Source organism: Elephas maximus, chromosome 10 (assembly GCF_024166365.1).
Source record: "Elephas maximus indicus isolate mEleMax1 chromosome 10, mEleMax1 primary haplotype, whole genome shotgun sequence".
Classification (NCBI taxonomy): Eukaryota; Metazoa; Chordata; class Mammalia; order Proboscidea; family Elephantidae; genus Elephas; species Elephas maximus.
In genome coordinates, this window is record NC_064828.1 from 104,948,554 (window position 1) to 104,961,347 (window position 12,794).

At 46.1% G+C, this 12,794-nt stretch overlaps 1 protein-coding gene across 3 annotated transcripts in view; it reads right to left on the reverse strand.

Annotated features, from left to right (window-relative positions):
• Positions 1 to 4,109: 4,109 nt before the first annotated feature.
• The window catches only part of CCDC88C (coiled-coil domain containing 88C), a 158,773-nt gene continuing 150,088 nt past the window's right edge, over positions 4,110 to 12,794 (reverse strand). For all 3 annotated transcript variants that reach the window (XM_049898419.1, XM_049898421.1, XM_049898420.1), the window contains 2 exons: positions 8,521 to 8,807; positions 4,110 to 6,239 (listed from right to left, as the gene is read on the reverse strand). In XM_049898419.1, the coding sequence (XP_049754376.1) occupies positions 5,220 to 6,239; positions 8,521 to 8,807 (1,307 nt within the window). In that variant the 3' untranslated portion in view covers positions 4,110 to 5,219. The remainder of the gene's footprint in view (positions 6,240 to 8,520; positions 8,808 to 12,794) is intronic.

Genomic DNA, 12,794 nt, shown 5'->3' on the forward strand with positions numbered 1-12,794 from the left:
TTGTAGAGGTGCTGGATTTTCCTGTAGATTTTTAAATGAGATTAGACCTTTGTTGGATTTGTCATAGCCAAAATTTTTTTTTCCCCAGTCTATAGGTTCTCTTTTAGGCACCACATAGGTTCTTTTTTTACTCTTTTGGTGAAGTCTTTTGATGAGTGTTTAATTTTCAGAACATCCCAGTTATCTAGCTTATCTTCTGGTGTTGGCGTATTGCTAGTTATGGTTGGTATCCTGTTTATGCCATGTATTAGGGTCTCTAGTGTTGACCATATTTTTTTTTCAATGACCTTTATTGTTTTGGGTTTTATAATTAGGACTTTGGTCCACTTTGAATTAGTTTTTGTGTATGGCGTGAGGCATGGCTCCTCTTTCATTTTTTGCAGATGGACATCCAGTTTTGCCAGAACCATTTGTTAAAAAAGAATTTTTCCCTCCATTTGATGGACTTTGGGCCCTTGTCAAAGATCAGGTGGCCGTAGGTGAATGGATTTACATCTGAGTTCTCAATTCTGTTCCACTGGTTGATGTGTCTGTCATTGTACCAGTACCAGGCTGTTTTGACTATCGTAGCTGTAGGTTCTGAGGCCAGGTAGTGCAAATCCTCCTATTCTTCTTCAATAGTGCTTTACTTATCCGGGGCCTCATCCTTTTCCATATAAAGTTAATGATTAGTTCTTCCATCTCGTTAAAGCATGCTGTTGGTATTTGGATTAGGATTGCATTGTATTTGTAGATTGCTTTGAGTAGAATTGACATTTTCACAATATTGTACCTACCTATCCATGAGCATGGTATGTTTTTCCATTTATGTATGTCTCACTTGATTTCTTGCAATAGTGTTTTGTAATTTTTTTTTGTATAGGTCTTTTACATCCCTGGTTAGATTCATTCCTCAGTATTTTTTAGAGGCTATTATAAATGGTATTGTTTTCCTTTTCACAGATCTCTTTATTGGTGTATAGAAATCCAACTGATTTTTATATGTTTATCTAGTATCCTGCTACTCTGCTATATCTCTTAGTTCTGGTAGCTTCCTTGTGGCATCTATTCGGTTTTCTATGTATAGTATCATATCATCTGCAAATGTAGTGAGTTTTACTTCCTCCTTACCAATTTGGATGCCCTTTATTTTTTTCTTGCCTTATCGCTCTAGCTAGGACTTCCAGCACAATGTTAAATAGAGTGGTGACAAAGGGCATCCTTTTCTTGTTCCTGTTCTCAGGGGGAATGTTTTCAGCCTCTTGCCATTAAAAATGATGTTGGCTGTTGGTTTTGTATAATAAAAAAATAGATACCGTTTATTATGTTGAGGAATTCTCCTTGCATTCCTATTTTATTGAGAGTTTTCACATCAGGGATGGGTTTTGGACTTTATCAAATGCCTTTTCTGTGTCAGTTGAGATAATCGTGTCTTTTATGTAGTGGGTTATGTTGATTTTCTAATGTTGAAGCATCTTTGCATATCTGGTATGAATCCCACTTAACTGGTATTTTTTTAAAATATGATACTGAATTCTATTGGCTAGAATTTTGTTTTGAGAATTTTTGCATCTCTATTTTTTTTTTATTCATGAGGAAACCCTGGTGGTGTAGTGGTTAAGAGCTACAGCTGCTAACCATAAAGGTCAGCAGTTCAAATCCACCAGGTGCTCCTTGGAAACTCTATGCAACAGTTCTAATCTGCCCTATAGTTGTCACTATGAGTCCGAATTGACTCGACAGCAATGGGTTTGGATTTTTTTTATATTGATGAGACATTGGTCTGTAATTTTCTTTTTTTGTGGTGTCTTTGCCTGGTTTTGGTATCTGGGTTATGCTGGCTTCATAGAATGAATTTAGAAGTATCCCTTCTTTTTCTATGTTCTGAAATAGTTTTGAGTAGTACTGGTGTGAGCTCTCCTCTGAATATTTGATAGAATTCTCCAGTGAAGCCATCTGGGCCTTTTGGGGGGAGGTTTTTTTTTTAAACTTTTCAATCTCTTCTCTTGTTATGGATCCGTTCAGATTTTCTACCTCAGTTTGTGTTAGGTAGGTAGGTAGTTTCTAGGTATTTGTCCATTTCCTCTAGGTTTACAAAATGTTGGAGTTTTTCATAGCACTCTGTTATGATACTTTTTGTTTCAGTTAGGTCTGTTGTAATGTCCACCATTTCATTTATTTGCTTCCTCTGCTTTTGTCAATTTGGCCAATGGTTACTTGATTTTGTGATCCTTTCAAATAGCCAACTTTTGGTTTTGTCGATACTACTGTTTTTGCTTTTTATTTCTGTTCTTTTTCTTTTGGTGGCTGTGGGCTTTTGCTATTCTCTTTGTTCGAGTTGTGTAGCTAACATTTTGATTTTGTCCCTTCTTTTTTGGTGTGTGTATCCATTGTTATAAATTGACCTCTGAGTACTGCCTTTGCTGTGTCCCAAAGGTTTTGGCATAATGTATTTTCATTCTCATTTGATTCTAGAAATTAAAAAAATTCTATCTTTAATTTATATTACCCAGTGGTTTTTAAGCAAGGTGTTATTCAGTTTCCATGTATTTTTTTCCTTGCTATTCCTGTTAGTTTCTACTTTTATGGTGTCGTGATCAGAGAAGATGCTTTGTATTATCTCAATGTTTTGGATTTTGTTGAGGGTTGCTTTGGGGCCTAAGATCTCTATTCTGGAGAATGTTCCATGTGCACTGGAAAACAATGTATACTTTGCTGCTGTTTGGTGGAATTGTTCTATGTGTGTCTACAAAGTCAAGTTGGTTGATTGTGGCCTTTAGGTCTTCTGTATCTTTGTTGATTTTCTAAATGTTCTGTCCTTTACCAAATGGTATGTTGAAGTCTCCTAATGTCAACATGGAACTGTCAGTTTCTCTTTTCAGTGCTGTTAAGAGTTTACTTATTTTGGAGCCCGGTCATTGGGTGCATATTTATTATGGTTATGTCCTCATAGTGAACTGTTAATCATTAGTGTCCTTCCTTGTCTCTTACAGTGTTATCTTCTCTTAAAGTCTATTTTACCCGAGATTAGTATTGCCACTCCTGCTTTTTTGGTTTTTTTTTTTTTTTCCATCATTTGATTTTTAATATTTGTCTTTGTTTCTAAGGTGTCTCTTTGTAGACAGCATATTGATGGGTTCTGTTTATCCATTCTGTCACTCTCTTTATGCGTACATTCAAGCCATTTACATTCAGCGCGATTATTGATAGGTGTGAGTTTATTGCTGTCATTTTGTAGTTTTGTGGGAATGACATTTTCTTTGTTCCTCTTACTGTCCTGTGCTGAATGTCTTTTGTGGGTTTTTTCTTTCATTTTTGTAGATTCTGTTTACTTAGATTGTTTTTATTTGATGAGTAGGTTTGTTAACTTTCTTTGTGGTTATCTTGAAGTTTACCCCAGCTTCCTAAGTTTAAACCAGTCTTTTATTACTTGATATCACCTTGACTTCCTCTCCATTTGGAAGATCTACACCTGTATTTTTTATTGTTCTGACGTCATTTACAGATTGATGTCTCTGGTTCCCTATTGCAAATCTTTTAGTTTTGTTTTATCCTTGAGAGTTCATTACCTAGGTTGGTATCTGGCTGATGCTGATCCCATTCAGTGTTTGATCGAGTTCTTTATCCCTTCATTTGACACTTAGGGTTTCAGGACTGACATTTGTGTATTAGTTTTTTGGGTTTTTGATGCAAAGGGACGGCACACTATTTGTCTATAGCGCCATGTTGGCCCCACCTCCTCAATATGGGATTCAATTTTTATCAGTTAAAAGTGGATGCAACTCTGGAAAAAAGCTGTTGTATAATAAACAGGACATCTTTGTTCTTCGCATGTCTCTGGCTGGTTGTATAACAGCTTCATATAACCTATTGGCAAAGCAAGCCGTGGGTTCTGACAGCCCAGGAAGATGCTTTGGGGTGCTGAAGCAGAGATCCCCAGAAACTCCCAATCAGCCTATTTAACACTGCTAATAACATGCAGTGAGGAAGACAAGGACTCAGCTTCTATTTCGTTTCATTTTATTACAATCAGGTCCTTGTGTTCCATAAACTGATGGCTATTCAAGACACAACCCAAAGCACTCCTAAAACTGACCTTGTTAACATTAAAAAAAAGTCAATGGGCTTAGTTCATCCCAAGAAAAGCACCTTTACTAAAAAGACAAAATTTGCCAGGAATCTGACCATATACACAAAGCAGCAGATAAGATTCCTGGTAGAAAAGAATGACTCTGAATGGAACATAAATAGATCCCCCCCAAAGTATATATTTCACATGAGTGTGTGGGTGTGTGTATGTATGTAATATATTAAAAGAAATTTGGTTTCTACCCCCAAAATTATTCAGGAATAATAAATCAATATCCTTTCTGAGACAAGGGGACAGAGTGGTGCTGCAGCCCATGTTTCAGATCCAACATGCACCCCCTGGACATGCTTCCTCTCTGTACACTATGTACACTGCCAGGGAGCAGGCCGGGGGCTTCTCTGCCCCATCCCTAGCAAGTCCAGTGTTTACAGAAAAGTGAGCAGGGAAACCTGAGAAGGTAGGTCCCTGTGTAGCCCCCAAGCCTGTCTTGTAGAGCACAGGAGCCACTGGTGGGGGGACCCCAAACCACCCCACCCTCTACCTGCCTGCAAGTGCTTGGGGTCCCAGGAATGAGAATGCACAACTCTGCTTTTAAAAGCAAGCCCAACTCTGGGGTCTGCCCCAGGCTCTGGAGATCTTTGTAGTTGGGTCTGTTTGGGTTTTCTGCTGGGATCGAGTGGCTTTTGGGAGGCGGAGAGAGAGGGGAGTTTCCAGACCCACTAGGGCTCAGCCTTGTGGCTTGTGTGTGTGTGTGCACACGCACATATGTGTGCATGCTTTACTGGAGGTCAGCAAGTTGCAAATGAGTGTTCTCTCGGGCATGTTAGCCTAGTGTCTGCTGTAGGGTAAAGTCAGTGTCATCACTGTATTCTATGGTCCTGATAGGGATGTGGATTTGTTCAAAAAGGATCAGTTCCTTGGAGCCAGAGATACGGAAGCCATGCTGTACATCTAGGAGTGCAATCCTCTTCGGGCTTGGCACAGTGTTTTCATTAAAAAGATGAACAGGAGAAATGTGTGAAAGCCCCTTTCCCCATTCTAAACCCTTTCACGGCACCACAGGCAAAGAGAAAAAAGAGCCAGTAGGATCAGATGGTGTGCATTCGGTCGTCCTAAGGTTGGGAGCTGCTGGTCCCGAAGGCGAGTCAAGTCACACACAGCCATACTCATACCACACCGTCTGCTGGTCCCCGCCCGGCTCTGGGGACGCCGGTGTGCTCCTGGAGCTGCCCCCTCGGCTGAAGTCCTCTGGGCCCCGGCCAGGATGGGGAGCCAAGTCGGGAGACCACCCTGGGCTCTTGGCAGGGGGCCCTTCGATGTAGCCCTGTGCTGGGAGCCCATCCCCCTCTGAAAGGCTAAGCCCTGCCTGGACAGGGGTGATGGTGGCCACTTCCCCTGAGTGTGGGGGTGTTTTGGGCTTAGTCCTGGCAGCTGGGGCTGCTGCAGGTGAGAAGTGCTGGAACTGGGTGCTGCTGCCACCACTGCCAGTTGCAATGGCCGAGGCTGTGGCTGACTGCTGCAGTGGGGCCAGCCTTTCCTCCTTTGGGGGGGCCAGCGAGAAGCGCCTCACGTCCAGAGGCCGGCTGCGGGGGGCTGGGCCCTGACAAGAGCTGCCAGCCTTTCCCACAAGCAGGGTGCGCTCCTGGGCCAGGCCATGGGTGCCAGGGGGTGTGGGGCTTTGCAGGGGGTGGCTGCCTGCCTCTCTGCTCGCCAAGGCCTCTGGGCCCCCTGGTTTCTGAGGGCATTCTTGTTTGCAGGCCTCTGGCCCGCTGGCCCGCAGGAGGTCAGCTGAGGCCAGGCTGAAGGCCCGGCTCAGGGACGCACTCCGGCTGGCAGGTATGTGGGCAGGTGTGTGAGCAGTCAGGGGCATTGTGGCCTGCCGGGGTCTGCCCAAAGACAGGCTCTGGGGTGGCTGGCCCTGCCTTGGAGAGGCACTGGACAGGGCTTCAGCCTCAGCTGCTCTGAAGTTTGGCCTCACATACTGCCCGGGCTTCAGCAGCCTCCCCTCAGAGATGCTGATGGCCATCTTGATGGTGGGGGCCACAAAGCTGGTAGGCATCTTGGCCCCGTCTTTCCTGGCCAGAGATCCTGGCTGGCCGCCAATGGTTGGGGGGTCATTGGCCTTCCTGAAGTAGTCACATAGCAGCTCATCCCGGGAACTGGGAGTGTCCTACAGACGGGGGGGAGAAAGGAGGGGTGGGCTTGAGACCCAGGCAGGCACTCAGGTAGCCCACCTCCCAGAGTCCTCCGTGTGCCCCTCTTGCTCAGCTTCTCCGAGGCCTACAAGTCATCCCCACATACACACACTGTCCCTGACCAGGATGGGGGGGGGAGCACTACACAGGTCATCAGGGAAAGAACCCCAGACACCACTCAGGGCAGCCCCCTAACCTTACAAATAATGAACAGACCCAAGAGGGAAATGCCTCGTCCAAGCTGTTCACCTTTATAGAAAGGCCAGTCCTGAACGCCTGGCCAAGGCCATGTGCCTCCACCTGTTTCTCATGTCCCACCAAGCAGAGCTGCTGGTGTGAGCCTGGCCTCCTCCCTTTGTCCCTCCGAGGTGCCCAAGAACATCACGAGGGCTGTACCTCAGGCCACCAACAGGCAGAGAAATAAGACCAGCTCCTGAAAAGCCATAACTACCTATACTCAGGACCCTTACCCAACCTGATCTGCAAAAAGGGGCAGAGAGGGATAGCGGGGTGGGGTGGGGCCAGAAAGGCAGAAGGCTGGGAAGTGAGAACAGTGAGGCCACACAGGCAAGTGAACTACACACGACAGCCCAGCCCACCAGCTGCCCTGATGAACTGCTCCCCCTGCCAGCAGCCGGCGCCAAGGCCATGGTCTCTGGGCCAGTGAGCTGGGTCCCCTGCTACCACCCTGGGGACAGATGGAGCTCTGTAACAGAGGTCTGAGGGCCCTGATTGGGTAACTACAGACTCTGCTGGCACCTCAGCCTGGAGGGCCAAGGAGAGCTCTCTGAGCTGATGAACACAGCAGAGAAGGAAGGGAAGTGAGCTCCTGGGTGACTCATGGCCAGCTGATGTGTCAGCCCCTAGCCTACAAAGGCTTGTCGGGAGCTCAGTCGGGAGGACGGGTCAGTGGCTCAGGAGCCAGATGCACCTGCAGACATCTCCTGGCTGTGTGACTACCTGGATGCTCACCAACAGAAAGCAGTCTGCTGTGCTACACCAGCAAGGGTGCTCAGTGAAAACCAAAACAAACCAAACCCACACCCATTGCTGTTGAGTTGATTCCAACTCAGTGACCCTGTAGGACAGAGCACAACTGTCCCATAGGGTTTCCAAGGCTATAATCTTTCTGAGAACAGACTGCTACATCTTCCTCCTGAGGAGTGGCTGGTGGGTTCCAACACCGCCACATGCTGGCATCGTTCTAGAAACCACACATGCAATCACAAAGAAGTGCATTTAATTATCAAAACAGCCTTGCAAACATAGTTTGAAGGTAGTACTGAAACAGCCTTTAATAGGTAAGGTGGCTGAGGTGGTAGAATCAGGTCCCACGTCTAGAGCATGGTCAATCTGGGATCAAAACCCAGGGCAGGCTGAATCCAGAGCTGTTTCTGCACCACCTGACTCCTCCCTGCATAAATCCACGTCTTCAGTACCTACTTTCAAGGACCACCCTTTCTGGCCATTCAAGGTGATGGGGCCCCATCTCATGACACCCTCTCCCAGTGTCATTCACACTTTGGCAGTGAAGCAAGGCACAGGGGGTATGGGTTGGGGTACCAGCGTCACTTCTCTAGGGAAGGGAAGCCACTGCATTGAGAAGGACGGCTGATGTGTCAGGTACGTGCGGGTAAGTGGGAAGAGTCCCCTGGATAGATAGTAGGAGGATGCTCTCCACAAAGCCTGTCTGATCCCAGCCTTAGCACTGTCTGCATCCCAAACCATGAGCTGGGCCTGGCTCCCCCCATCATGATGGCTACAAGCCTTCACAGATGCATGGCCTGTGGCTGCTATGATGGCAGAGCTGAGTAGCTGCAACAGAGACTATACAGCCCACCAAGCTATTTTTACTGTCAGCCCCTTTACAGAAAAAGCTTGCCAACCTCTGCTGAGGGAGACTCCGAGCAACATCGCCTATGTGGGCACTCTGGGGTCCTCCATAGCACCAAGTGGGAGGCCCTGACCCTGCCACTGGGGGTACTGGCCTCACCCCATCCACCCCTCCATGTGGCCATGAGCTCTGCCCACTCACTTTACCAGTGAGACGCAGTCTCTGAGGTTGGAGGCTGGCTCTTGGCCCTAGATGACTTGCTGGCTAATGGCTATCCTCCTAACACCACACCACCCCTGCACCTGGGCCCTGCCACCCTGCCCCCAACCCAACCCATTCTGCGGCTCTACTGCCAAGGCTACTGCAGAGCCCTGAGCCAGAGAGAGGAAAGACACCCCGTCACTGCACCCGGGGGCACTCACATGGGTCGGGGAGCTGCGGTTGCTCTCCTCCAGAAACTCCTCCAGGGTGACCATCTCGCTGCTTGGAGAGGCAGAGCGGGGCCGCCCTCCAGTGGGTGGCTGGGTGGCACCCCTCTTCTGGACACCCTCCTGCGGGAGTGGCCCATTCCGGGGTGGAGGGTACTCATGGCGGCAGAGGGTGGGGCGTCCTGGGGTGCCGGCCTCGTGGGGGGTGGCTGTGTCCCTGCTGGGGATCAGGTCTTCGCTGCTGAAGCTCTCGGACCTGCCGTGGAGCTGGTCGGAGGAACCTGGGTGTCAGGATGGGGTGACACAGAATCACTCACGTCAGTCTCCCACCTGCCAGACTCTGTGCTGCCTCTGACTCCCTCAAGACACAGGGCTTGCCCCTCCCAGGCCAGGATTCTGGATGTTAAAGGGCATTTGAGAATGAATCCTTTAGAGTTCCACTTTGACATTTAAGAGCAAAATAACCTGAGATAAAAGTGAAAAGCTTCTGCTAAAGCTTAAATTATGAACAACTGTAAGGCTGGACACTCTTTAGCTCATATCCATTCATTTACAAAAGGCTTTTTTTAGCATCTATTATATGCTAGGTGTGATGAGCTGGAATTGACTTGATGGCAGTGGGTTTGGTTTTTGGATATGCCAGGTGCTCTTCCAGGGGTTGGTAATGTGGAAGCAAAGAAAAAACAAATCCTGTCTTCATGGAGTTTACAGTCTTGAGGTAGAGAGCCCCTGTGTGTGGTAGACAGACAATAAATGAGCAAAGAAATGAACACAAACAGCGTCAGATGGTGGTAAGTGCAACGCAGAGAATTAAAACAGGCTACATAGGTTCTGCTTCCCCCTGGGGTGCAGGAAGCTGAAAAGTGCCATCACTCCTACAAGAACAAGCTGAACAGACTATTAAGTCAGAACTTTTCTAAACCTACTGGAGAGCTGAGGTCACAGGACACCTAAGCAGCCTAAAATCCAAGCACGGACAGGCTCTCCAAGGTCAGACAGACCCTTCCAAGGTCAGACAGGTCCCTCCAAGGACAGCCAGGCCCCCCTCAAGTTCAGACAGGCCCCTCCAAGGTCGAACAGACCCTTCCAAGGTCAGACAGGCCCTTCCAAGAACAGACAGCCTCCTCCAAGGACAGATAGGCCCCTCTAAGGCCAGACAGGCCCCTGGAGGTGCAGAGGCAACAAACACTGTCACCTCTTGGTGCAAGTGAAGACCCTTTGTGCTGGGGGAAGGGGAAAAGAAAACATCTCTGCTCCTGGAATCATCCTGGACCCAGAACATTAAAGGTCTCCCATAGTGGGTGAATTCTCGCCTCCAAGCAGGAGACTCAGGCTTGATTCCCAGCCAATGCGCCTCATGTGTAGCCACCACCAGTCTGTCAGTGGCGGGCTGCATGCTGCTACAATGCTGAACAGGTTTCAGCAGAGCTTCCAGACTGACATGGACTAGAAGGAAAGGCCTGATGATCTATTTCCAAAAATCAGGCAATGAAAACCCTGTGGATTGCAATGGTCCAATCTGCAACTGATCATGGGGATGGCACAAGACCAGGTAGTATCTGGTTCCATTGTGTAGGTGGTCACCATGAGCTGGGGGCCAACTCGACGACAGCTAATAACACTGCTGGCGGAAGGTCGAGAATCTCTCTCCCACGTTAGACTTGCAAACATATAGGGCAAAGTTTGGCTGCCTAGGGAAAGGAGGGAGAAACCCAGCTGCCCTCACGAACCAAAGGTTAGACTAGAGGAATCTGAAACTGGTCATACACTGAGGGTAATCATAGCAACAACAAGGCCCAAGCCGAGGTCAACTTCTAATTTGATAGATTGACTCCCATAATAAAGGCCTGCCTAATGAAAAGGCATTACCGTTTACAGATACATATACTATTTACACCTCATTCTCTACTGTCCTACATCCGATGGCTGGTCTTCAATAAAAATTACAAGATAGCAAGAAAAATAACACACTGTCAAGAAACAAAGCAATAAACAGAACCAGACTCAGATATAAACCAGATGCTGGAATTATCACACAGAAAATTTAAAACTATGGATAATACGTTAAAGGCTACAAAGACAAGGACAACATGGATGAACAATGAAAAGACAGGAAATATCAGAAACTGTAAGAAAGAATCAAATGAAATTGCTAGCAATAAAATACACAGTAACAGAGATGACGCGTGCCTTTGATGGGCTTATCGGCAGATTCAACACAGCCAAGGGAAAGAAATCAGTGAATCTGAATATAGATAAACGGAAATTATCCATATCATAACATGAAGAGAAAAAAGAGTGAAAACAAAACAAAGAAACAGGACAAAGTACCCTCTAAGAGCCGTAGGACAGTATCAAATGGTCTAACATCTGTAACTGGAAACCCAGAGGAAAAGAGAAGAGGGCAGAAGAGATATTTGAAGAGATAATGGCTAAGAATCTTCTATAAACGCAATGGAACCTATCAAACCACAGATCTTAGAAGCTTAAAACAGCACCAAAAAAAAGGTTAAAACAACACCATCCACCTAGACACATCATATCAAAGTGCTGAGAATCAAACATGCAGTGAAATTCTTGAAGGCACCCATAGAGAAAAAAGGGCACATTATACACTGAAGAACAAATTATATATAACAGACTTTTCATCAGAAACTGTGCAAGCTGGAAGACAATGGAGTAACAGCTTTAAAATGCTCAAAGGAAAATAAAAAAGTGAGAATTCTTAACCTAGCAAATACGCCTTTCAAGTACAAAGGCTTTTTCTGACAAAACACACATGTACACATGCACAGAATTCATTACTAGCAGGCCTGTGCTAGAAAAAGATGGTCAGGTACATTCTTGAGACAGGAACATAATACTAAACAGAAAACTGGATCCTCAATGAAAACAAAATATTCCTAAAATGGTTAAAAAGAAGGTTAAAATATGTCTTTTATGTTTAACTTACTTATAATGTCTTTTAAAGATAACTGACCATTGTCATGGATTGACTTATGTCCCCCCAAAATACCTGTCAACTTAGCTGGGCCATGAGTCCCAGTATTCAGTGATTGTCCACCATTTTATGTGATTTCCCTATGCGTTATAAATCCTATCACTATAATGAAATGAGGTGGATTAATGGCAGTTATATTGATGAGATATGCAAGATTAGATAGTGCCTTAAGCCAATCTCTTTGAGATACAAAAGAAAGAAACAAGCAGAGAGACAGGGGACCTCATACCACCAAGAAAGCAGCGCCAGGAGCACCACGTGTCCTTTGGACCTGAGGTTCCTGCGATGAGATGCTTCCAGACCAAGGAAAGAGCGATGACAAGGACCTTCCTCCAGAGCCGACAGAAAGAGAAAGCCTTGCCCTGGAGCTGGTGCCCCGAATTCGGACTTCTAGCCTACTGGACGGTGAGAGAATAAACTTCTCTTTGTTAAAGCCATCCACTTGTGGTATTTCTGCTATAGCAGCACTAAACGGCTAAGACAACCGTCTAAAGCGGAAATAGAAGGAATGTATTACGGGTTTACAGCATGTGTAAAACGTACGACAACAACAGAACAAAGGAAGAGAAGAAGGAACTGGAAGTATACTGTTACAGGGTCTTACGCTATAGCTGAAGCAGGATGATTTTCTTTGAAGAAAGACTATGATTAATTAACGGTGTATACGGTAAACCACGGAAGCAGCAGTCAAGAAATCAAACTGAGTACTGCATTGGGCAAATCTGCTGCAGGGGACCTCTTTAAAGTGTTGAAAGGCAAAGATGTCACTTTGAGGACTAAGGTGCACCTGACCCAAGCCATGGTATTGTCAATCATCTAATACGTATGTGAAAGCTGGACAATAAATAAGGAAGACCGAAGAAATTAGTGCTTCTGAATTTTGAATATATCATGGCTAGCCAGAAGAATGAACAAATCTGTCCTGGAAGAAGTACAGCAAGAATGCTCTTTGGGATCGAGGACAGTGAGACTTTGTCATATGTACTCTGGACATCTTATCAGGAGGGACCAGTCCCTGGAGAAGGATATCATGCTTCGTAAAGCAGAGGGTCACTGAAAAAGAGGAAAACCCTCAATGAAATGGATTGACCCAGTGGCTGCAACAATGCGCTCCAACATAGTACGGACTGTGAGGATGGCACAGGATAAGGCACTGTTTTGTTCTGTTGTCTACAGGTTGCTAAGAGTTGGAATAGACTCAACGGCACCTAACAATAACAACAACACTGTAAACTCTCGGGCATTCACCAAAAAATTTTAAAAGGAA